The sequence below is a fragment of the Delphinus delphis genome, chromosome 9 (assembly GCF_949987515.2).
Source record: "Delphinus delphis chromosome 9, mDelDel1.2, whole genome shotgun sequence".
Classification (NCBI taxonomy): Eukaryota; Metazoa; Chordata; class Mammalia; order Artiodactyla; family Delphinidae; genus Delphinus; species Delphinus delphis.
The window spans coordinates 61223258-61249753 of NC_082691.1; the positions used below are offsets into that span (position 1 = coordinate 61223258).

A 26496-nucleotide genomic window follows, 5' to 3' on the forward strand; every position below is an offset into this window, starting at 1 on the left:
ACCCAATTTCTGATTCAGTAAGTCTGGAGGGGAGCTCCAGAATTTGCATTTCTAACAAGTTCCCAGGTGATGCTGAAGCTGCTGGTCCTGGGACCACATTTTGAAAACCACTGTGTAGGTATTTCAGATAAGAAGCGTCTAGGGCAAGCTAAAGGGAAATCACAGGGAAGAAACTTAGAAAGGACTGCCATGTGACTTGACTTGTTTATTGCTGTGCCCAAGATACTACTGAAAAAGAAGCTGATGTCTGCCATTTATTCATACCCATTCAACATAAGTGAACTTTGAAAATAATATTTCTTCCTCTTTTTTGTTTTAGAGGTCTCAAATTTTTGAAGGGATTTTTGACAGAAGTGAAAAATGGTGAAAAGGACATCCAGACAGCCCTGAGTAAGTGTTATTTACATTTTGGTTGATTAATTGAATAGGATGTGGAATGGAGACCCTTGGAGGAGGAGATAGGGTGTGCTTTTCAAGATCTGATTTTGGTATTTTTCTATTTCATTATTATTAATTGTTTGTTTCTTATATGCTTTGTTAAAAAAGAACTCGAGATAGTGACCTGGTAGTCTAGATCTAACTTATTAAAAATCAGTATATCTTAAAGAAGAGCTAAATTAATAGAGAGCCATCTTTTAATCTTAATAGGAAAACCTAATATTTTTAAGAAGTCAGTTCTTCCTAAATGAATCTTGAGATAACTGTGTAGTTTTCTAAAATCCGTATCCAGAGGGAAGCTAGTTTTGGAGACCATAAAAGGGAGGGTGTGGGGAACCCTAGGTTTTGCTCTGAAGTAAGATGAAGGGCTGGTCATCATCTTGTATTCCTCAAGTGCCCTATGTGCCCCATTTTTGTGGTGGTAGTTGAGATTCGGATGAAGGCCTTGGTCAAAGGAGATCGTCCGACATCTCCAGCATCTTAATGCAGTGACTGGAACATTGTAGGTACTTAATAAACATTGGGTGGGTGGGTGGATAGATGGATGGATCAATGCACCTATTGGACCACTTTTGGAAAACATTGAAGACTTGGAAGCATCCTCATAGTGCCACTAACAGACTGGCTAAACTCTCAATCTTGGTCTCTAGGAAATCCTTCCAGGATGGGCATTGAGGTGATCAGATGGGAGTGAGATTTCCATATTACTTTGAAGCCCTGCATTATTATGATGTAGAGAAGCACATGGTCAGGCTCTAGGCAGTCATGATTATAAATAATGAAATGAATGAGTTAGATACTTCTGCTGGGGAGGAGGAGCCAGTGTTCACACAGCATTTTATCAATGTCAGGGGTGAGTTCTTCCTTTTGTTAGTCCTCCCTTTGGGTCATGAGTCTTGAGGGATCCTGCCCCTGTGTGATTTTCCCAGGCCTCCCTGTATAGAAACTTGCCGATGTGCCGTGAAACAATAAAAGCTGATATTTCTGTAACACTGTATAAAAAATTTAGACAACCTAGTCCTCACATCAGTCCATTTTTACAGGTTAGGTAACTGAAATTCTGAAAGATCAAAAGACACGCTAAGACCACAAAGGATCTGAAGCAGGGTCATTTTGGGATCCTCAGCTGTAAGGTCCTCATTTCTCCCACAGAAGGTCTTCTCCACCGTCCCTGAGCTACCTGCATTTTGGGGTTTCTCATACATCCTTGAATTTCCAGGACCGTCTCAGTTATATCCTCTCCTAAGTGTCCTGATTACAGTATTAAAAATATATTCACCATGACTATTAGGACTCCCTAACCAGTCTCCATCAAACTTGATGACTTTGTGGAGTGATTAAGATCATGGGCTAGGTGCCCTTAGACAATTTACTTAACCTTTGTGTGCCTCAGTTTCCTCATCTGTAAAATGGGAATGATGACTTGATTTCCCTAATAAGATTGTTGTAAAGATTAAATAGGTTTATGCATGTGAAAAGATTAGAAATTTGGTACATAATAAGCACTTAATAGAGGTTAGCTTCTATTGTTTATATTCTCATCATCATGACATATACAAAGTTGATAACCTACCAGAAAATGGGACTTATTTGTCCCAAATCACAAATGGAAAGTTACCAAGCTCAGCTGCCAAGCCTGAAATTTCTCTCCAGGCTGACTTCTTAGTATGGAAGCTCCGCACTGGTAGGAAGACTCCACCACCTGCAGGAAATGCAGAAGGTATGGGATTCAGCACTGTGTGCGTGGTGGACTCCACACGTCACAGGATGCTACTGCTTTCTGATGGCTGGCTGTGTGAGGGCAAGTGGAGAATGCTAATCTCATTACCCCTCTGCTGGAGCTGGGATAGAGGAGAACCCAGCTGCTTACCAGACACAGCAAGTGAAAAGAAAAGCTTTGCCCCTTGGAGGTGGAGAGACAGTTGAGGATATACCCTTTCTGCCCTGCCCCCATCCCTAATTCTGCCCCCTTTCCTCCCCTATCTTTTACTTGATTTGAAAGCTGGGCCTAGAGATGTTGACTTTATGAAGAGAGAGGAGACTTGAAGGGCAAATGCTGCTTCAAAACTGAAATAATCACAGCCAATCTCAGCTTTTCCTTCCTTTTCTTCCCCGCTGGACTGTTTTCAGTGGAAAGGAAAAGGGACCATAAATTTGAGATTTTCATCCTTGATGCTCAGGGTTATTTCAGAGGTCTTCATGATTTAAATCATCTTTGCTTACTGGGATCCCTAGTTTCCTGCTGCTGTGCAATGTGGAGAGATAAAGCTCCCCTAACCAGCCCCCTTCCCTCTAAACACAGACACAACAAGTTCTGTGCAAGCAAATAAGAGAGATTTATGAGAACTGTTTACACATTAACTATGCAGAACCCACAGGCTGCTTGTTGCCTATTTCTTCTGGATTGCTGGCTTTTTTCTCATTTTGAAATCACAGGCTTTATAAGCAGAAGTGATATTTTGTCTAAAATGAGATAGTTTAGGTATATAAGTAAAAGAGTGGGTATGTGCAATTTATATGCCACATATAGGCAAATTAGCTTGCATTTTTTATTCTGAAATTGAGTTATTGTAATAACAGCTACCATTTATAGAGCACCCAGTGTTGGCATAACACTAGGTTCTCCATAAACATTTTATTTAATCTTCTGAGTACTCCCCTTTTACAGCAAGTAAACTGAGGTTTAGAGAGGATGAGTACTTTCCCTAGGGTCTCAGATCTAGATCAGTGGTTCTCAAAGTGGTCCAAGGACAGCAACATCTTCATCACCTGGAGACTTATTAGAAATGCAGACTACTGGGTCCCACCTGACACCTGCTGACTCAGAAACTCCCAAGGTGGGGCCCAGCAAATGCGTGTGTTCACAAGTCATGCAAGTGATTCTAACCCATGCTCAAGTGTGAGACCCGTTCATCTAGAGCTGGGATGTTGAAGCTCACCTGTCACTAGGCTACATTTGGTTATTTGGGAATTTTGACTGCATCTAAGTGATTATTAAATAAGCAGGAATAAAAGTACTGAAATTAGTTACCCATAGCATCAGTTAATTTTGCCTCCTTTTCATGATAATTGGCTGGTTACCCAATGGCTGAAAACTTTTCTTAACCTAGGAACAGCAAGACAATTAGTAGGGATAAAATAAGGACACTCCCAAATTTGAAAACACTGCTTAAGAAAGGTTTTGAGGTAACTGCTCATAATTTTGGATAGTCTTAGTGGCTTTGAAAATGGGAGATGATATGTAACAGTCCTAAATGACACAACGGAAGCCTTGACATCTATTAACTCTCTGGAAAATGCATGTATAGTCATTGTATTGCTGCAGTTCTGTGACCTAGAATGAGTTTTCAGCAATCGGAAGGAGGCCTTGGGCTTTATACTGCCCCCTTTTGCATTTGAGCCATCACCTGAATTCCCCATAATGATGATCAGAGTGGAATATTTTGGGTGGTCTCATGCCAAGAGCTGCTCTGAACTCTAGTGTCCTCTGACATTCTCTAGAGATCACTCTAAGGAAAGAGTTGGGTACACAAGGCAAATGTGTTTAATGGCCCACCCTGTAGCTGAGCCCCTCCATTCACAGACGCCACATCAAGAAGAGGCTTTGGAAAGCATCTTTGTAAGTGAAATGAAGAAAAGTTGCTCTGCCATTTCATGCACCATTGTACTAAATATTATGTGTTCTGCACTATTCCCTCAGTGGGATAGCATATTGCCACATCCCTCACCTCGGAATGATTCCGTAAATGTCAGGTAAACATTAACCTAACCAAGATCTGTAGCACAGGATAGGAGGAAAAAAAAAGGTAGAGGAGGCTCACTTATGCATTTAATATGAAAGGCTTTCACAAACAAGGAGAGCTATATGAGAGAGATGAAGTTAGAACTCATAATCAGATATTTGACATCAAATCATAACTTGACTAATTATTCTGAAAGTACCAGGGAATGTGAATCAAGTCATGCCCTTTCCAGAACTCTTAACAGCATGTGCTTCTAATGGCAGAATTGGCTTACAGTACAAGTTTTCTTCTCGATGGTGCCTGAAGGTAACAAAGGATGTCTCTGGGTACTTGTTCCATCTCTGTCAACTGGTTATTGAGTTGGCTTTTCTCCATACAATTCATTTTGCCCAAAGCTTAGTCACTGTAAAGAACTTGGGGGTACTTTCCTAGTAGTAGGTTTTTTTAAATTATATCAAATATTTATCATTTGACCAAATAGGTAAATACAGTACCATCTACTACCTCATAACCCCATTACTTCCAGAGAAGATCTTCATCCAGAATTTGCAGTTTATCGTTATATAATGAATGTTTTTATACTTTTACTATATATTTATGTGTCCACAAACAGTATCTAGTAATGTATTGCATGTTTTAAACTCATGTACATGGTGTCACATTATACACATTCTTCCTTTTTCACTCAGTATTTTCAGATTTATTCACTGCTTATTCACTTTCAAACCTTTCTTTGTTCGTGATTCTTGCCTAAGGACTTCCTAGTTTAGCTCATTTGCAGAACTGAGATGATTGTCACTTCCTGAGCTCAGTGAATGATGGATTTCACCTTTTCTGGCTTTGCTTGTCTACTTCTCAAGCTGTCTCCTAAGACTTAGATTTGCATTTCTCCTTTGCCCTCTCTACAACCCAAAGTAACTTTGCAAATTCTCACTAATTATAGATTTACAATAGAGAAACACTCTCATATATTCTGTTCCTGGACAGAATAGCTATCCACCAACAGTAATGGAAAGGTAGTTCTTGTTCAGATGCTATGATAGGTTGAGGCATAATCTCTAAATACCTCATAGAAAGTTTTTGACTAACCATTAAAGAAGTCAAATCTGCATCTTTATGAATAGAATAAGGTTCCAATTTTTTCAAGATGTGGCTGGGAAAAGGCACGTTTTTCATTTTCATTATTTTGTTTTATCACAAAGAATAAACATTAGTTTTGTCAAAATGGTTTAATGTGACAAGAATGCCCCAAGTTCTCATTGCTTTTAGCTTTGTGACCTTGGGCAGGTAACTCTCTCTCTGGGTCTTCTATTTTTTCATCTGTAAGAGGAAGAGAATTGGGCAAGGTGATTGTCAACACTTCCTACTTAGAAATTTTGCCTCAGTTTCTAAGGAACTGACAGATTTCAGAGAACTGGGAGAAGGGAATCATTTATGTCTTTCAGAGGCCAAAAATACTTCCAGATTATAGAACATGCATTATGATAATGAATGGGTATTATAGTGAAGATTAATGTATTTCATTATCTAATCTTCTCTGGGTAACCAAAATAGGTCAATGCTTAGACTTCATCCTAATTTAATGCAGCCTCACATGGCAGGGATATTTGCAGCCCTAGAAGTCAGCTAAAGACTTGGGGCAAGTCCTTTTCATTTATGAGTTTTATTTTATTTGTTGGTATTCAATTGTGGAGGTGGTCTTCCTAGGCCTGAGTCAGGACCTAGCCTAAATTCTCTGCCTCCCTCTTCTCCCATTAGACTTACTGGCCCACATTTTGCCCAGTGGGACTCTTCTCTGGCAAGATGCAGGCACAGCAAGGAACAACTGCCTTCTCTAGAAGGGCTGGGGGGAGACACAGATCGTGTTGCTGTACAAACACGCTCCCTTCCTTAGACCAGCCTGCCCCTCTTACTTGGACTCACAGCATCCTTGTTTTCTTGCTGTCCCATAGAAGGGAGCATGGAGAAGGGTTTCTGGGCTTTTTTGAGTGGTTGACTTCACAGGCAAAGTGTAGGAAAGGTATAAGGCCCCTGAGGTTGGGGTAGCACTGGATCCAGAGCCCTTATAAACAGGCAGTTTGTCTGCCAGGTGAACTCTGGAGCCGAAGGCTCAGGGACCAGGACAGCGGTCAGCTGCGTTTGCTGCATACCGTAAAGAAATACTGATCTCCTTTTACTTCCCTACCACAATTCCAAATCAGAATGATCGTGACTGTTAGTAGAAGAAAATAATACTGTCTGTATAGGAGAAAAGACTTCAGAGACTATACCTCCAGAATGCCCTCTGTGGTTACCTCTGGGAGGCATGATTATAGGTTTCTTTAGTTCTTCCCTTTTTGCATTTTCCTGAACATTACTTGTGAAATCAGAAAAAAAGCAGTAAGTGTTATTTTAAACTACCACGGTGCCTCAGGTGGGAAGTTTAGAATCCTTGACACGGCATAAAAAAGGTCCTCACAGTTTGGCCCCAGCCCCAGTGATCTGCAGCCCTACTGGACTGTTCCCCCTTCATGCCACCATCTCTCACAACTGCATGTAGCTTTCTCTGTCTGCAGCCCCAGGTACCACCCTACTCTCTGCCCTACCCAGCCTTTGAGACTCCTTTGGAGAATTCTTTCTGTGCACTTGCTCCCAGGCTGGATTCATCTCTCTTTTCCTGTAGCACTGGATAGAGATCTCTGTTACAGCAGTCAGCAATTTGCATAACGATGATTTGTTAAAGGCTGGCTCTCTTATAAACCCATGAACTTCCTGAGGGCAAGGGACTGAGTTTAAAGCACCCAGTGATCCCTGCTGCCTTGCACTTAGTAAGGGGCAGTGGTAGACTCGCACTAAGTTCTTGCTGAATGGAGCAGCTGTTCCCATCACAGATGTCTACGAGCAGATTGTAATGGCACTAAATTTCATCTACTGATTTCTAATGGCATTTAATACCTTACGTGGATTCGGATCACAAGAAAGAAAGTGTTCCCACTATACGTCTGTGACTCACCTCAGGATGTTTTCCATGGACTGTACACCTTCTTACCAGCCCAGATGGCTCCTTAGACGGTTAGAAATTTGACCGTCTTACTGATTTACTGCGGGGGCTGTGCCTAGTATTTCCTGCCCGTCTGCACCTGTATGCTAGCAACCCTTTCTTCACTAAGGTCTTAAATACCATCTAAAATGTCCCTGATAACATCTGTCCCCTTAGAGAATCAGATAGGTTTTAAGTGTGGCTTACATTGAAGACTTGTATCTTTGACACTGTCTTAGCCTACAGACTGCTCTCCTAAGAAAAAGATTGAATTTAATCTCGAGTTCTCCTTTAGGCTATTTCTAAGAGTCCTTTGTGCCCTTGAATTTATTGATTTTTATCATTTCTGCTTTAGCTTCACCACACTGGATGCTGGCATTTCAACCCATTCCTAAAACTTGAGATAGCCAGCGAAATCTGCTGTTAGAATTCAAACGTACAGTCTTCTTTTATACAAAATATAATGTATTTTATGCAAACTTGAATTATGTAAAATTGATACATGGTATGCTAAAAGTATTAATAAAGCCTCACCCAAATTTTAAAAATAGAAATTGACAAGAATTACATCATTTCAAAGCTGGAGGGCTTGAATAAATTGTGAAGTGTTCAAGCTACAGCCACATGGCAGTGCTATTTTGCCCAGTAATGCAGATACCTGATGTTCTTTGGCAGTATTCTGTGAACCGCACTGCTTTTTACTGCATAGGAGCCTGTGGTTGTGGATTTGGTGTCTTTTTTTTTTTGTTATTTTAACATCTGCTCTTGTTATAATTTAAAATGTCTTTATATCCTATTACAGTGTCGCCCAAGCATTGATTAAATGGTTGATGGTGGTGCTTGTACTAGTGTTGAAACTAGCCCATGAAAATAAATAAGTTTGGAATAAAATTTAGATGTGGTAAAACATGATAAAGAAGGTCGAACAACCCCTATGATACTCTGTGCTGTAATTTAGGAGTGTGAGGACTCTGTAGACCACTGGAGATGATGCTGAGAAAATAAAATGGAGCATTGAAATAAAAATGCACTGTGGTGATGCAGAGCTGTGCCCTCCTGAGAGCGCATTTATTCTTGTGGAAAAATCAGTTTTGAATTTTGCATGTATTGAATTATTCAAAGCCTTCAGGAACACATCCCTTGCATAAAATACAGTCATCTTGTTCTCGAGATTTTTTTTTGGTAATTAAAATTATTATATAGCAGTTTTTAAATCTCCTTTTAAAAAACTCACGGGGACAAAAATAATAGGTTTTTATCTTTAAAGTCTAGAATGTGAATGACTTTTATCAATAGGCCTCACCATATACATTATATCTACCTTAATAACTTCAAGCTGTTCTTTCCATAATAGTTTTAAAGGTTTCTCGCTTTAAAACTGTATATCCAGGGTCATAGGGACATCTAGGACAAGCATTTGACATCCCAGAATAGAATGTTAGAATTGAAGAGAACCTTAGAGTTCATTTTACAAAGGGGGAAACAGATGGTTAGAGAGGTCAGCTAAGGGACTGGCTCAGGATCACACAACATTTCAAAGAACTGCATTTTTATATTTTTATAGTGTATTTTAAATTGTATTTAGTCTCTATATTACAGTATCTTTTCCTCCCTCTTTACTTCCTTATATGTATTGAATTTTCCAACCATGATAATAAGCTGAAGTTGAGATATGACACAGGGTAAGAGTGGAAATACCAATTTTTCTTTAAAAAAAAACCTCTGTAGGCTTTTTTCCTACTCAAGACTTTTGGGGTGCATAATCTCATAATTCAGCTTTTTTTTATCAGTTTCTAATACCAAGAGGAATGTGCTACTACATACATTAGAAAGGACATGATGCAAATAGCACATCAAATTCTGATGAAATTGTTCCTCATGGAGTTTTTCTTCTTTTCAAGATAATGCATATGGTAAAACATTACGGCAACACCATGGCTGGGTAGTTCGAGGGGTTTTTGCGGTAAGTAATCCTTCTGCCTCCTAATGTTCTGATGGTCACAGCAAGGTGTTTTGTTTTGCTTTGTGTGTGTGGTGTTTCTGTTTGTTTTTGAGAATAAGAACGAAATATTGCTTATTTCATTTAAGTCTATAGGTCTTTGTTGTATGGAAATGTTGGCAATAAAAAGTAAGAAAAGACTGTTAGAATGTGCTTCACCTTATCTAGTTCCAGTGACCCTGAGAAGATTTGTCTCAGAAGTGGTTGCCTTCTGATGTGGTAGTAAAGAGTGTCAGTGTAGAGATAGGCAGGAAGCTGTCAAATGCTCACCATTGAGGGGAAACCAGTGGTGGTTTCAAGCCCATAGCTCCCTCTGCTGCCTGTTAAAGTCAATCCTGTTAATTCTCAGATTTTAGTCAGGTTTTTTTCCCCTAAATTGAATTTTGTCTTGAATATTAACTGACCTGGATTGCCAGTGGCTAGGACTAGAAATATCTTCTTACCCAGCTATTTTCTTTATGGACGTGTTGGTATTCATATGTTTGGGCTCCTGTTAGCTACCGCTCCTTCCTTCCTTGCGTGACCTAGGAAGAGCACACACCTGAGAATCATAGTCCCCCGGACAAATCACTTAGCCTGCTTTGTGAAATAGAAGGAGAAGATGGCCCCTTTATGTCAGCAGTAATACTCTGTTATTCTCTCATCTGGGGAGAGGTCAGCCTTAGTCAGGTGCAGCCATGAAAAGGCGGAGTCTCATGTAGTGGTACAGTAGGAAATGTCATAGAGTATGAGTGTTGTTTGGAAGGTCGGGGGATTAAAAAGAGCCTTGCAGATGATGGTCTTTTACTAATTTAAAGCATGGGAGACATCATTTGCCTAAGGTAAGAACCGTTCAGGTCATGATTTACTAGGAGGCAGGTAAAGAAAGTGGGAAGAATTTACCGTGGAAGAAATCAAATTTTAGTAAAAATGAAACATTTTGGAAAGCATAGAGATGACTAGCTCTGTGTCCTACTGTTCACTGGAATAGGAGCCAGACCAGTTGCAGCCACTGACTGCTCACACTTACCTTCAGTGCATGTTTAATAACATAATAATAGTTGCCATTTGGCTGTTGGACGCTTACTGTGCATCAGGCACTGTGCCAGGTACTTCTGTGTTCACTCTCTTTGGTAATCCTCAGGATTAACTCCCACTATTGTACAAGTTCAGAACTGTTTGTTCCAGTCCCAGAGTGAGGCAGTGGCAGAGTCCAGGTCTAAACCCAGATCTGCTGTCTCCGAGGCTGGTGCCCATCCCACACATCACAGCTCTCCACAGTGAAGACAGAATAACTGAGAAACTGCTAGTGAGAAATGAGGCAAAGGGTGCTGCTGCATTCATCAGTCTCCCTGAGTAAATACTGTGATTGCCTACAGGTGCCTCACACCCGCCTTCCCTCGGTGAGGTGACAGAGCATGAAAACACTGAGTTGCACCATTTATAAGAAACATAAATGTGGTTTGGGGTGGTTGTTTTTTTTCAGAATAGAAGGCAGAGTTTAATCCTGAAATATTATTGATGATCCGAGATGTTGCCAACAAGAATGAAGCTATAGCACAAAATTTATCATACGCATGAGTCTTTAAAAGAACATTTTAACTTACAGGATTTTTCCCAATATATAGTAATTTAGACTCATTGTAAAAAAAAAAATTTTTTAATTATGGAAGAATAGAAAGGGTAAAAATTAAAATTGTCCATAATCTCACCACTCTACAATAAGGATTTTTAACATTTTTGTGTTTTACCTTCTTAGCTCTTATTTTCATATACTTTTACATATTCTCTTCAATATGGTTCTATTTCATTTCATATATTTATATAAATAGCTACTTATAGATACTTATATTTTTATATTTACATGTCTATTTTATGTGTATAATTACCTTTATTTTGTATACCTACTCTGTATATGCATATAAATTTTTTGACATTTAGCTGGTTGTATAATTTTGTATTCTTTTTCTCCACTTTTTAATTTTTTATATTTTCTAGTTTTATTGAGAAAGAATTGACAGACGTTACTGTATGTTGAAGGTGCACAGCATGGTGGTTTGATTTACATGCATTGTGAAATGCTTACCACAATAGCTTCAGCTAACCTCCATCTTCTCATATAGATACAATTCAAAAAAAAGAAAGGAAAAAATGTTTCTCCTTGTGATGTGAACTCTTAGAATTTACTCTTGGAACAAGTTTGCTGTGTATCCAACAGCAGTGTTAGCCGTAGTCTTCCCCACTTATTTTTAGGGACTGCATAATATTTCCCTAGTATGGAGGTACCGTAATGTATTTGCCCAAATCTCTGTGTTGGAAATTTCAGCTGCTTCTAAATTTGTTTTTACAGACAGAACAGCATCTGTTTTTATGCATTTTTGACTAAAACTGTTATTTCCTCAAAATAGGTTCCTAGAAGTAGAATTGCTATGTCTAATACCAAGAAACTACAGCCACAACTTAGAATTGGAGCACTTACCATGCACTAGATGTTGTTTTAAGTGCTTTACTTACATAAAGTTATTAATCTCATAACTCTGAGGTAGGTTCTCTTATATTCCCTGCTCATAGACAAAGAAACCTGAAACACATAGAGGTGACGTAATACACCCAAAGTTATAGAGAAAGAACATTTTGAAGACTTGATATTATTGCCAATAGTTTTTCAAGTTGCTGGTTTTTAAGAGAATAGATTATGTTGAGCATTTGGCAACAGCCTTTTCAGTAGAGGAGCTACCTTTCAGTGTCTCTCCTGTTATCCTCTAAGTCTTCCCTACTTTGGAAAGCTTATTGAGTTTTCTAATGTGCTAATTAAAATTATCAGGAGCAAATTCATTTAACTAATCCTGGTTGCTCAGGGAAATGGCTTTTACGCTCAAGGAATTTGACTTATTTACCAGACAAACAGTGAACTTTTATCTTCAAACAGTTACCGTCTGTGGAACTGCTGGCCAGTCTAGGCTCTGCCTCTTTCTGTGGCTGCGTTTTGCCTTCATCTTCAGTTGAGTTCTGTCATCGTTTCCCGGATAGACTCGGCTGCATCACAGTCCACTAGGAGTCTTTAAGAAATCTGTAGTCCTGGGTTCCACTCTGGAGAAACTTTAAAAATTTTTTCTTTTACTTAAATATATATACACAGAGTTTTGTTTTGTTTTTTATCACAGAGTCCAAAAAGGTTATAACAAAAAATAGCAGTTTGTTCCATACTTCTCAGACTCACTAAAAGAGGCTGCCGCTTTCAACTGCTTTGACTATTTCTTCCAATACCTCTGTAGTTCTAAAACGATTTACTGTTCTTTGTGGACTTATCAGTGTTAATCACTGTTGATTTCTGTTATGGGTTAGAAATTAGCTCTCTTAGACCTTACTGTCACTACCTCACCTCCCCTGCTTCCACCTTCCCTATATAATTATATCACAAGGTAACATGATGATGATGAGCCAGAATTCTGTGATTTTTTTCGTTCTTTCTTACACGAGGTTTACATTTTTCCCCGTACCATCAGATTTCTCAGATCACCATCATTCTGAACTCACGAATGTATCAGATTACCTGTATTTTTTTTCTTGGAGTGTGCCCTTCCAGTACTTTCTAAACTCTTCTTCCAGTCTAAATTGTTGTACTGCTATTGCCCTAGGACTTTTCTTCACAGGTTTTCCTATATTGCATCCCCACCTCACCCTAATTCCATTTCCCAAGTCCTATGACTTCCTATTTCTTGATCCAATCCCTTTTTTTGATGGTATCCAAACTCTAGTAACTTCCTAAGAAAGGGTGCAAGGGAGGTAAATTTTTGAGTTCCTGGAACTGTCTTTATTCTGCCCCTTTTTTCCTAGAGTGTTGCTCTGGCTGGTGTAGAATTCTAGGTTAATAGTAATTTTCTCTCAGTACTCTGAAGGCATTCCTCTGATGTCCTCCAGCTTCCAGTGTTACTGTTGTAAAATCTAACGTGCCACTGTGTATAAACTGTTCCTCACCTCCTTCTAGATGCTTTTAGGATCTGTTCTTTATGCCCACATTCTAAAATTTCACTGTGTTCTCCTTTTGGTCTTTATCATTCATTGTGCTGAGCACTTGGATAGGTCTTTAAATCTGGAGACTCATATCCTTCAGTTCTGGGAGACTTTCTCACATTATATTTTTGGACAGTTGCCTTCCCTTCATTCTCTGCTCTCCCTGTACCCCTATCATTATTTGAGTATTCACTGTGTGCCAGGCAGTGGAATAAACACATCCTACATGTCCCATTAATCCCTCAAATAAGGAAAGTGCTATCAGTCATCTTCTATAGATGAGGAAACTGAGGTTCTAGGAGTTTAATCACCTTGCTTAAATTCCTCAAGCTAATATGTAAAAGATTGGGGATTCAAGTCCAGGTCTCCTCACCCACGCCTGTGCTTTAACCACTGCATAATGCCAGTCACTTTCCAGTTGCAAAAAAGGAGAGGGTTGATTCTCAAAAGACTTTCAGTATAAGGAAGCTCAAGGAAGCCACTGCAGAATGATTATTCAAGATTCCAAAAAGTCTCCAGAGAACTCAGCGGAGCCAAGCCAGTAGGTGCCAGATAGATTTTCGCAAGCTTAGGGAACAGTTGGCCTGCAAAGGGAGGAGAGCTATAAGGAGCTTAGGAAATCTTCCATCAGGGAAGCAGTGTGGTTGGTGGTGTAGTTGAAAAAGCATAGAGATGAATCTAAGTTCAGATCCCGGCCCTGGCGCTCACTAGCTGTGTGATGTCTCTCTGTCAAATAGGAATGTAAATTGTACAGGGTTCTTACAAAGATTAACTGGGATAAAATACGTTAAAGCATCAGTGTACAAGCAGACAACAAATGTTAACCCCCTTCCTTTTTAGAAGATATTCAAGACTACAAAGGAAATATCCATGTAGGGGGAAATAGGAGACACGCAAAGAAAGTACGTGGAGATGAGATACAAATAGGATGGTGAGACGCCCTGCCAGGCTGGCCACGTGCCGACAAAGACTGTGGTAGCAGCACGCATGCAGGTCATCCTGAGCACTCAACCGGAAGAGGCTGGATCACTGTGAATGAGAAAGGAGCTTTTTTCAAACTGTTTCTCTCAGCATTCCCTGACTTGATGGGATTATGCATCCTCAAGATGGCCCAAGAACATACTTGCTTCTTCTAGCCTTAAAGTGATTTGGTGCTTGAAACGTAATTTTAGAGTCCATGAGCTGAAAGGCTGTATGCCTTTTTTTTTCACTCTTGCTCCCCTCAGCTCTGTATGTGTGTGAGTGTGTGTGCACGCATGCGCTTGTGCATGAGTATAATGTGCAAGAGAGCGAGCCGTGGTGCAGCTTCTCACGGGCAATTCTTTTGCAGTTAGCTCTGAGGGCAGCTCCATCCTATGAAGATTTTGTGGCTGCATTAACCATTAAGGAAGGCGACCACCAGAAAGCAGCTTTCAGTGTTGGGATGCAGAGGGACCTCAGCCTTTACCTCCCCGCCATGGAAAAGCAGCTGGCGATACTGGACACTTTATATGAGGTCCACGGACTGGAGTCTGACGAGGTGGTATGATGTCTGCAGGGCAGCGCCGCCTCCTAACTTCAGGGAATAAAGTTCGCTAAAGTGTTTTGTTGCCCTACTTAATTTCCAGCAGCAGCTTCAGTCCTCTCCAATCCCTTACTTGGGGGGATGGAGAGGAGGAGGCAAAGCCTAGTGCTTTTATGTATAATTTTTTAAATGCATATATGTTTTGTGTGTTTAAAAATCAAGGTGCTATATATTCAGTTCAAAGGGCCTCCTGGAAACCAAATCATAGCTGTTACACAGACGTGAACAGCGAGTTATAAGAGCAGATTTGACAAATGAATTTGTTAGTATTGTGTTTTGCTTTTAGTTTTAATGGGCCACCCAAACCCAAGCTGAAAATGAGCAATTTTTTTATCAAGGACTGTAACTCATAGCCAGTGTTTCAATCAATTTAGAATTAGACTAAAAATTTAGAGGGAGCTCAGCCCCTTTGTTGAAGCTATTGAAATGTAGAGTTTGCTATTCCTAGACGTCCTGCAAAGAATCCTCTCCTCTGTGGCTCTGTGGGCCAGAAGAGCCTGTGTAGTCAGTGTGTCCGGGACGTTGGTTGTGACCGAGCAGTGCCATCCCTGTTTATGGGCCAGGAGACTGGCTCTGAAGAGATGAGTGGTATGTCCCAGCCCCGAGCTGGAGGACAGTATGGGAGGGGTGGGACAGGTCACCTGAGGTGACCCCTGTGCAGTGCACACCCTTGGCCAGCCTGCTTTCCTCGGCATCATCTGAGTTGGACATCAGAGCAAAACCATGACATTCAGGGATTATTATTAAACTTCAAAAGTAAGGTGTATGGGTCGAGGGATTTGCTCAGTCACACAGCCACTGAATAGAAGAGCCGCGTGATTTCCATATGTGAACTGGACCACCTCTGCATCAGAATCACATGGCGTGCTTGTTTGAAAAGCAAATTCCCAGGCCTTACCTTGACCTGAAGAACCAGAATTGTGGGATTGGGACTCAGGATAATAAACCTTGAATTTGAATAAACTTCCCAAGTTATTCTTGTGCACACAGGGTTGAAGAGCTACGAGATTAAATTCTAGTTTACCGAATTCCCAGTCTTCTGCATGAACTAAATGATGTGTCCTTTTTTTTCAAAGAGGAAGAGGCTATCGTTGAAATGAAGTATTTAAAGGGAGAATGAGAAATGGAGCAAGTTTACTCAGCAGGTTTCTTAATTGAGCCAGCAGGCCTTCAGGGACCACTGTTCTGAATGTGCTCTCTGATCAGTCTTGGCTTTATCACCAGTGGTGCAGAGTAAGCTAAATGCAGCTGCTTATCTTATCTCAGAAGCTCTGGGACTGTGTCACAGTTTAAAGGTGGGATTTAAGCCTTTCACAAAGCAACCTTGTGTAGGCGTTCTCCCGAAGAGTGTGACGCCAGGACTGTGGCCTTGTCTCTCAGTGGGCCAGGCTGCCAAGAGCGGGCGGCGGGGAGAGGCCATGGCTGCCTTCCCTGTCAGGGGCTACTCGCTTTAAGTAGCTGGAAGGGAAGCTCCCCGGGTAGAAGGTGAGCTCCTTTGAGGGGCACAGGTGATGCTGTCCCGAGGGCAAAGAGAACCCTCTCCTTAGGTGAGAGATTAATGTAGGGAGGGGTATTGATTTTTTTTGTCTGTCTTTAAACAAATGGGCATTTATGTAGCTCAAATTAACGAAGCAGATACTGTGCTCAGTAAGGACTCCTGGAAAATGCTTAACCTTTAGAAAAGCAACATCAAATATTTTAAGGCTAGGGAGAAAAAGGGTGCTCAAGTGATGTTGATTCTTTTGTATCTTAGCGCTTGCTGTTAGCAGCTGCTAAGGTGTGTATGTTGTCTTCTCCCATTCCGACGAGTAATTAGTGCGGACCTCCTTCTCTGGCTAGTGTGAACAGGATGGCAGGACTAGGGGATAAGTTAGACTTCCTGCCCTTACAGAGCCTCCTAAAAGGGAAAAAGAAAAAGCCACCAGCCTTTGCTTTACCTTGAATGAATGCACATTAGACATTGCGCCATTGGGTGGGGATGCTGCCAGGAGATTGTAAGTGTTGTGAAGCACGACTGTTCGGAGCAAGTGGTGGTGCTCCCCGACACCTCAGGAGAGCTGGTCTGGTCTCTGGGAGAGAGGTGGGCACATTGAAAATACCTCAGATTTTCCACCGAGGCTTTGAATACACACAGAAAGAACGCTGCTCGGCGCGGCCATTTCGCGGTTCTATTGGTACTGCCTTGGTGTATATGACCCAGTTTTCTGGGAAAGAAGGGTTTCATATTATCTGGGATCTTTGGGAACCCAGATCAGAGTAGCTTGAATAACTTGAATAAGTTGCATTACCTACTCAACACTTTTCCAACCCTACAGGAAGGGGTAATGTTTTTTGATAGGTATTTTCCTCACTGGAGCATACTAAGTTTACCTAAGATGCGTAAAGCTCTGGAAATTGAACTTCATATTAGATGACAAATTCAACTTGGCCTGACGCTTGGCACGGTCAGAGCTTCCTCCTGGACCTGCAGTATTTGCTTCTCCATTTTATTTAAAGGCATAATATGTGCTAATTGACATTTACTATCTAAGACAAGGACAAAGAGAAAAGATAAGGCTTTCTCTCCATAATCCTCTAAGATTCCTGGGACCTCTAAGCTTTCTTTCTCTGACAATGAGAGGAGATAGGAAAACGCTAGTATGTTTGTTTGTTGCTCAAACGTTTTTTAGGATTCCCTTTCTAGAGTAACCTTTAGAGAGATCCTGAAGGAAAAGAAAAGGTAATGTGTCTTCTAACTAATAAGTAGCATTTGGATGACCTCCTATAAGGCACTTCCATACACATAATTTCATCATGTCTGCACTTCCCCGCAGCAGAAGCCAGCCCTTACACTTAGGAGGGATTAATATATATTTGTCTAACTGAACAAAATCCTTTCCATGATGGCAAATTTTTTTTGTCCTTGAAAGCAGATTTGATTCATTATACTTAATCTTGACAAAAATGTTAAGTTAGAGGGATACCTTTTGGGGAAGAACCAACTTGTGACTCTGAGGTAGAAATGATTTTCTCATCACCTCTTGATCCAGCTCCTCAGGTAGTTCTAGAACTGGGGCTCTTGGAATGTTGAGCACATCAGTCCCCAGGGCATTGACTTTGAAAGGCAGAGTTTGTTAGGATGTGTAAGTAGTGGCTTCAGGTGCCTTGTTATCATTATTTGTGTGTCATTCTGAAAATAAATGCTCCCCAAATGTCATATTCCACGATGAGGGATATCTGAACTCCATAGTTGAGCCCTGCTGCTTCTCTCTCCTCTTCTGTTACTAATGATTGCGAACAGTGCCCCCATCAGAGCACCAAATCCATCCCCTTTCTTAGCTGTTCTGCTCCGTTCCTCAGCAGCAGCTTCGAGCACATATGTGGAGCATCTGGCACAGACCTAGCCGGGGTCAGGTGCCCAGTCAGTGGGCATTCTCTTCCCCTCCCAGACTGCAAGAGCTTCTTAAAGAACCCCTGTTCCCATGTGTAGCTGTAAAGCAGGTGACCGCATGGTGTGTAGCATCTAGGAAAGGTGATCTGTTATTAGATGAGGGCTGCTGGAAAGGTTTGCAGTCTCCTCTTTTTGATTATTAATTAATCAAAAGTTAATGCTTTCAACTTTATATTTTCGGAAAAGTGTTTTTAATTAAGAAAAATATGTGGTAGGGACCAATAAATAAATTATACTCTTCTTTATTAAATTTGAAGTAAGTAAAAGAGCTGAAGGAAGAGGTGTCTTACTAAGGAAACTTAATCTGATTGTGAAAGTCATATGTATGAAGAAATATCATTTAAGTCAGTAGGAAGAGTCAAAGGGTCATGAGCGATACAAGACGATGTGATTTTGGAAACTTCCTGAAACAACACTTTATGTTTTTCTCTACTAAACGACTATGTCCTATAAGAAGTTGGTTACATGATGGTGCATTTCTGAATCATCGATTAAAATCAGTTGCTTCTGATAATTAGTCATGGGTTTTATAACTCTTCAGCTTCCCTGCCCTTGTGTTTCATTTCTTTTTTTAAGGTGAACTATCAACCTTTAAAAATTTTTTTAGATTTAGAATTTATAAGTACAGTACATTTTAAGCCATTGTTCTGTTAGCTGAGCTAACGTGTTTGGTCTTGGAGGGGCTGACTTCCATGCCGTTTGTGATCTGGTGGACTCTGTACATGAGCTTCAGTGTCTACAGCAGCCCGTGTCCCTGTGACATGCACATAGAGTGCTTTACTTAGAAACACACTCTGCTTCTGGGCGGCCCTTTGTGGTCTGCAGTTGCTTACTCAGGGGTTCATAAGAATGACAAAAATACCCACTAGCTGTCTAATAGTATTTTAAGACTGCTTATCTATTACAAGGGTGTTAGGGTCCTTTCAGCAATTCCATGAACATACTGTTCAGTAGACCTCCTCTGGAAATGCCCCCAGTCCTATCCTGGCGCAGGCAGTAGCCTGTGTACAGAAGCCATTTGCATGATTTCTTGTTGCGCTGCTGCATCAGGGCACTTGGAAGCGATCCTCAGCGGTACGGTTGACGCAGGCATTGATCTTTCTTCTCCACTGTTTCTATATAGCTTTAAATTAAAAGGAAAAAACATACCACTACTCTGCAAAGCAAAAGTTTTCAAAATTCTTCGGTTACCCTTTTCAATCACTTCTCTTTGAGCGTGAACAAATGTTTTCAGCTAAGCTATGTGAGAACACGACAGATCTTGCTTGTTTTAAGCACTGTCCATTCTATTTTATATATTTTAAAGTGTGATCAGTATTTCTTCCCTGTACTTTATAAACAGAAACCACCCTGAAATGGTTGATACCCCTTGCAAAGCTGATCTCATCCACAGACTCCTGCGTATCTGTGTCTGTTTATAGGTGTATATGGAGTCAGTGGTGACAAGACAGGTGATCTAGAAGTAATTCTGTTGCTTCCCAGAAGGCTAATGAGCCAGTCTCCTGTGGCATGTTTGATGCATGAATCCCTTTGTGTCATGACAATTTTCACTAGAATGTCAGTAAACAGCCCAACTACCTCATATGAAATTGGCTGTGGACAATCTGTGTCAGATGAGACATGTGTTAAGGTTGATTTAATCTGGTTAATAGATTGGACAAAATGATGTCTCTATAAAGAAGAAAGATGTTAGACCAGATGCCAAAGGCTACAATGTACATAGATTTCCTTGGGTTGCTTTTTTAAGTCAGTGTTTAATTCTACCCCCAGTATTCTCATCTCCATTGTTTGTGATCTCATAGATCCATGCACTTTGAATACCTGTCACATGCAATCCTATGTTACCTGTTCTTGTCCTTCAGCATTTTGAATGAGCATCATAATGACAGTAGAAAGCAACAGTAGAAAGCAAGTGTCCAGTGGTTTGTTGATTCCTTAATTTTAATGGACCTTTACTTAGAATATAATGTGTTGGAGCCTTTAAGGATCAACTGATAAATGAGAATTTCATGTTTAGGTTTCATGTAAAACTCTGTCCAAGTTCTAACTCTGTATCTTGTGGGGAGGGGGAACAAGGGAGGGATTTACTTTTTTTGCAAAAATATTTGAAAACATCTGTCAGATTTTATATTCATTAGTTATAATAAACTTATTTTTAAAGTATTTTATCAAGTGCTTCTCTTAAAGATTGTGTGGGTTTTTGCTTAATGAATATGCCAGTAATAAGTTTCATTTATGGAACACATACTATTTGCTGGGCATCACTCCAAGCTCTTTACAGATATTAATACACTTAGTCCTCCTAATCACTCTATGGGGCCGGTACTGTTATTAACCCCAAGTTACAATGAGAAAACTGAGGCACAGACTGGGGAAGCCCCTGGTCTAAGGTCCCACAGCTGATGAGGAGTAGAGCCAGGCTACAAACTGAGGCAGCCTAGCTCCAGAATCTTTATAACAAACTATTTAAACCTAAACAAAACATAATTTTGAAACATCAAATGACCACTGTAATGGCATTGCCCCTGGGTGTTCTAAGCACACTAGAAAGACTAGCTCCTGTCACAGGTGGCTGTGTTCTTTGGCCTGGTTTAATTCTGTTTTCAGAGAAACCACAAACGCAGAACAAAGAGATGAATTTGCTGTGCTTAACGTCTGAGTTGCTGTTTGGTTACATTCAAAGCAGATACTTTTTTGCCTAAATCACTTGGTGCCGAAGTAGGGTTGGACTTGTTAGGTTTTCACTCTCTGATACTTGTTGGTGGATGTTAAGATGCCTGCAGATAGATAGATACGTGTGGCTGGCGATGGGGTGCAACCCTGCCCACACGGCCTCCTCTCCAGCCACCTCTTTAAATACATGAGCTAGGCCAGTTAGAACTGGGACAGGGAGGGTTGAAGGAAGAGAGAGAAACCAGTGAAGTGTGGCAGGTGTTTAAGTAAAAGGGTCCTGTGGAGTCTGAGCTGGGGTGGCCATGTTGGGCCACGTGCAAGAGAGGGAAGAAGAGAAAGCCGGTGGGAAAGGAAAGGATGGTGCAGGTACACCGAGAAGCAAGGATGAGGAATTGTGTAGTTGCCACACACCAGCAAACTTTCCTTGAAGGCTGGCTTTCCCTTTCCCACTTCTAGCTCCCGCCCTAGAATTCCTCCCCTTGAGAACCCTGTACCTTTACGGTAAGACCATAACCTTTTTTGCTTACGCTGCTTTTAGCGGTCTTCTATTCCTTGAAATAATCCCTGTGACAAGCATGTGTGTCTTTATTCCACACTGAATATGGGCAAGTCCAGAAACACCCAAGTGATATACGTCAAAGAACCACCACCACCATCATTCTCACTGTGTAAAATGGAAACGCCTCTCCAGACCTGAAGTCAGTCTGTATGGGCTCTGCTTATTCTAACTTAGGTTCACTTCCCCCAGAAAACCCCAGGGGCCTTTTTGTAATGGCTTTGTTCTTGCAAATTGTAAGCATCAGTTCTCCCAGAGATGGCGGTATAAGGACTAGCTGACCATCTCCTGCCTTCCCCCATACCTACCTGGAGCAGTGTGCTCAGATATGTGTGTGTGAAGACTCAATCGCTGTCCCTCAGCTCCGCCCTCTGCAGTAGTTGGAAACCATGAAAAGATAAGCTTCCTGGAGGAGGAACCAAGGTGGGTTCAAAAGAGACCATGTTTGGACATCTGTCCTCATTTCTGGTGGGCAGGAGAGCAAAGTTGCCTTGTGCTAATGAGGGGTCAGCTGAGGAGAGGCAATGTCTACTGCTTCCTATTCTTCCAGAACCTGAGAATACTGGTACGTTTTCTGTTTTATTACTGTTTTACAAGAATGTGGATACACCTGGAATATGGAGTGTGGATAACCAGGTCATTCACCTGGGCTGCGGTCTTGGAGCTCCAATCCAGACCCATCTGCCTCCTGATCATTGATCCTTAGATGTCCTACCTTCGTCTGAAACCCCAATTCCAAACGTGGTTGCCCCTTAAGCTTTGCCTTCTAAGTCAGTGGCATCACCATTATTCTCATCTCTCAGGCAAGAAATTCAGACACCCTACACTCCCTCACTTCTACACTCTTTTCCCAGTTTGTTATGAAGGCCTGTCTTGGCCTGCACACTCCCAGCGGCTGCAGCCTTGATCTCTGAATTCTCTGCTTTTTCAGCCTCTCACTGTCTTTCTGAAAATCCTTGATGACTCCATGCCATGGTTCAGGTTGCTTTACAGACTTGCATTGCCCTTTCCCCTTCCTGAAAACCCAGGTTGAGTCTCTTCAGAAACTGCCCAGACGCAGTAAATCCCAGCCATCAATTTCACCTCTAAACACTTCCTGCACTTCTAAACAATACCACGTAAATTAGAACTTGATGTTGGGAAGTGTGACTACATGAGAACTGGACTCATTCTTTGGTGCATGTTTTGGTTATCAGTGTAGCTGCCTCCCTCACTAAACCATAAACTTCACTTTCTTCAAAATAGTGTGCCCAGCACCCAACAGTGCCTTCCTGTCCATGGGAGGTTTCCAGGACTATCTTAGAAGTTGAGCATTACCTCTGATGGTGTTCCCTGGTTCCTTCAGGTGTGTTACTACTGTTATCTAGCTAGATAAAAATATTTTGAAGCAAAGCCATACACATCTCTTCTAGTCCTTCCTGCTTCCTTGGCTTCTCAAGAATTACTGACCGAACACTCAGATTATAAATAATTTATGGGTTTTTTTTGTATTTTGCCTTCGTTAATGCAGGTAAAAAAATGTTTTTTTAATGGTGCTTATGTGTATCAAGTTATGAACAATTAGAAGGCAAAGTCCAGCTCATGGTTCTCAGCCCCATTTGTACATTAGAATTAATAGAAGGACTTAAAAAACAAGCAAACAAAAACACTGATGGAGGGACTTCCCTGGTGGCGCAGTAGTTAAGAATCCACCTGCCAAGGCAGGGAACACGGGTTTGATCCCTGGGCTGGGAAGTTCCCACATGCTGTGGAGCAACTAAGCCCTTGCGCCACAACTACTGAGCCTGTGCTCGAGCCCACGAGCCACAACTGCTGAGCCCCCACGCTCTAGGTCTGGCCTGCTGCAACTACTGCGCCCGTGTGCTACAACTACTGAGCCCACGTGCTACAACTACTGAAGCGCACGTGCCTGGAGCCCGTGCTCCGCAACAAGAGAAGCCACTGCAATGAGAAGCCTGCGCAGCGCAACAAAGAGTAGCCCCCACTCATCGCAACTAGAGAAAGCCTGTGTGCAGCAAGGAAAACCCAAAGCAGCCATAAGTAAATAAATAAATAAAAAGTAAACATTTTTAAATTAAAAACCAGTAAAAACAATTTCACCAGAGATGAAACAAAAGAAGGAGCCCGACCTTGTCATTGTGCCCTAAACTTCAAAAGATGATCACCAAAGAAAAAGACCATGTTTTTCTGGCAAGAATGAGAAGAGTTCCTAATCCTGCCCTTATTGAGGGAATTTGAAAAATCTAGAATTCTCATTAAAATCTCAGATTTTGGAAAGAAGATTGGAGAGTTGGACAGGATGAGTAGACATCTCTTTCTTCCTCTGAGTGGGGCTGGTGCGTGCGTGTGCGTGTGTGTGTGTGTGTGTGTGTGTGTGTGTGTGGGTAGGTGGAAGGGGATTTTGCTGGGGAGAGATGGGTGAATAAGGAACAGGAACAACCGGCGCATCCCTGATTTAAGAGAAGAAGCCACATCCCGAGGGTATTCTCCCCCATGCTATAGTAGATAGTCTCTCCTCTCCATTCGGAGTTCACACTGGTGCAGGACTTAACATAACTATCAGAAGGCAGAGCAGAGTCCAGTCCCTCCAATAAGAGCCTGTATACACAACTCTTCCTCCTTCCCCCACGCAGACAAGCAGGGCTCAGGTTTGGCTGGTACGCACTGGTATGACTGTGCTGGTTATTAAAATATCGAAATGCTTTTATACCAGGCAGTAAATAATCGCTCTCTGAAGTGACTCATGCTGCTTTGACCCCAGCCCCTCTCACGAGAACCACCCAACTCCAGACCACCCCACAATCCGGTACCTAAAAGGATAACCTGTGGCCTAACGAGGAGCCTTCGGACCCCTGCCCCAGAGCTGTGGTCAACCTGTTTTCTGCTTATTCAGTGTCTGTGTCATGCTAGTTATTAAATATTTTTAATATCATCCATGCAGGAAAGTATATAGAACACAAGCTCACAGAGGAAGAGAAATAGCTGTCAAATAAGATGGGAAATACGCCAAGGAGAATATACCAATGCCATATCAAGGCAGATAAATGGTCTGAACAGACTTGCCCACCTTAAGCATGAGCAAATTTCAATTAAATGGCCTGGTAACTGCATAAATATGCTACAGGCAGCAAAGGGAGCAGAGTGGGGAACAGAGGAGACCAATAGGGAAGAAAAGCTAACCTAAGAAACAAAAGTTCCTACAGGTATATTGTGTTGTCAAAGAACATCAAAAGAACAAGAATTCAGTAAAACAAGAGCTCACATGTGAGCTGATTAAACAAAATGAGATAAAAGGGCAGATTGCAGAGCTAAGGAAACAACTTGGCCAAAATAACGCTATTATAGAACAAATCAATGAATTAGAAATAGCAAGAAACATGGTTGAAAACTGAATTGGTAACATAGAAGAAAAGGCTTGAGATGACTGCAAGTGAATGAAGAATTTAAAAAGCCAAGATTAATTCTTGAGAGGACAATTGTAGAAAGAAAAAGGTATTCTAACATTAATTGGTATCCAAAAAAAAAAGGAACTAAAAACGTACTAAAAGATATAATACAGAAATGTTTTCCTGGAATGAAGGAATGAATCTTCAGATTGAAAAAGTACACTATGTTATAGGGAATCTTAGAGAAAGCACTTGACACCAAAACGTATCCTGATGAAGTTAATGAACTTAAAGAATGAAGAAAGAATTCCTCAGTGGTTAGGAAGAAACACCAAAGGGTCTCAAACTTCTTTACCACCAGATTCAGAGATTCAGTGACAGAAGGCAATGGAGGAATGTTTCCAAAGTTCTGAGTGGGAAAAAAGAGTGACTTAAGTATATTTTTTTAATTTATTTTTTTATTGAAGTATAGCTGATTTACAATGTTTTGTTAATTTCTGCTATACAACAAAGTGGCTCAGTTATACACCTATATACATTCTTTTTTATATTCTTTTCCATTATGGTTTATCCCAGGATATTGAATATAGTTCCATGTGCTATACAGTAGGACCTTGTTTATCCATTCTATATATAATAGTTTGCATCTACTAACCCCAAACTCCCAATCCATCCCTCCCTAACACTCCCTCCCCTTTGGCAGCCACAAGTCTGTGCTCTGTGTCTGTGAGTCTGTTTCTGTTTTGTAGACAGGTTCATTTGTGCCGTATTTTAAATTCCACATATCAGTGATATCATATGGTATTTGTCTTTCTCTTTCTGACTAACTTCACTTAGTATGATGATCTCTAGTTGTATCCATGTTGCTGCAAAAGGCATTATTTTGTTCTTTTTTGTGGCTGAGTAATATTCCATTGCATATATATACCACATTTCTTTATCCATTCATCTGTCAATGGACATTTAGGTTGCTTCCATGTCTTGGCTGTTGTGAATAGTGCTGCTATGAACATAGGGGTGCATGTATCTTTTTGAATTATAGTTTTGTCTGGATATATGCCCAGGAGTGGGATTGCTGGATCATATGGTAATTCTATTTTTAGTTTTCTGAAGATTAGTATATTATTGCCAACCAAGTTGTCAAATATAATGTCAAGTACTCTTAAACATGCAAGAACTCAGAGAATGCAACACCCGTGAGCCCTTCTTAAAGAAACCATTTGATAGGAGAAATTAATCAAATAAAAGGACTGGTGGTGAGCATTGAATTTATATAAAGAACCAAGACCAAACTGGGAATTGTAGTTGTATTGTAGATACAGATTGCAAATATTATAAACCTTTATAATATAACTAATAAGTTGAAAGTGGGGAAAGGGAGGTATAAGAGTGCCAATCTCTTATTTTCATAGCAGAGAGCTGATATTGTCTAAAATAAAAAGTTATAAAGTATATATGTAATGGTATTTTTTTTAATAAGCTTGAATGGATCTTGAAAGAAATACCTCTTGGGATAAAGAAATATTTAAAGTTTAGTAATGGCTTCAGTTTAGTTTCTTATCCTAAATACAAGCAAACTACCTGAATGCTTTTTTAAAAACTTAATATGATTAGAAATAAATTTGAAAAAATAAGTATACATCTATGTTTATAAAAATATCCTCTATTCTTTTTAATCTGTATCTGTGTTAAAAA

At 40.7% G+C, this 26496-nt stretch overlaps 1 protein-coding gene across 4 annotated transcripts in view; it reads left to right on the forward strand.

Annotated features, from left to right (window-relative positions):
- Positions 1–26496, forward strand: part of PLEKHA8 (pleckstrin homology domain containing A8) — a 115621-nt gene that overhangs the window by 55308 nt on the left and 33817 nt on the right. The window contains exons 12-14 of one of the 4 annotated variants that reach the window (XM_060020664.1): positions 320–390; positions 9102–9163; positions 14523–17298. In XM_060020664.1, the coding sequence (XP_059876647.1) occupies positions 320–390; positions 9102–9163; positions 14523–14720 (331 nt within the window). In that variant the 3' untranslated portion in view covers positions 14721–17298. The other 3 variants (XM_060020666.1, XM_060020667.1, XM_060020665.1) reach the window with 3 other exon arrangements.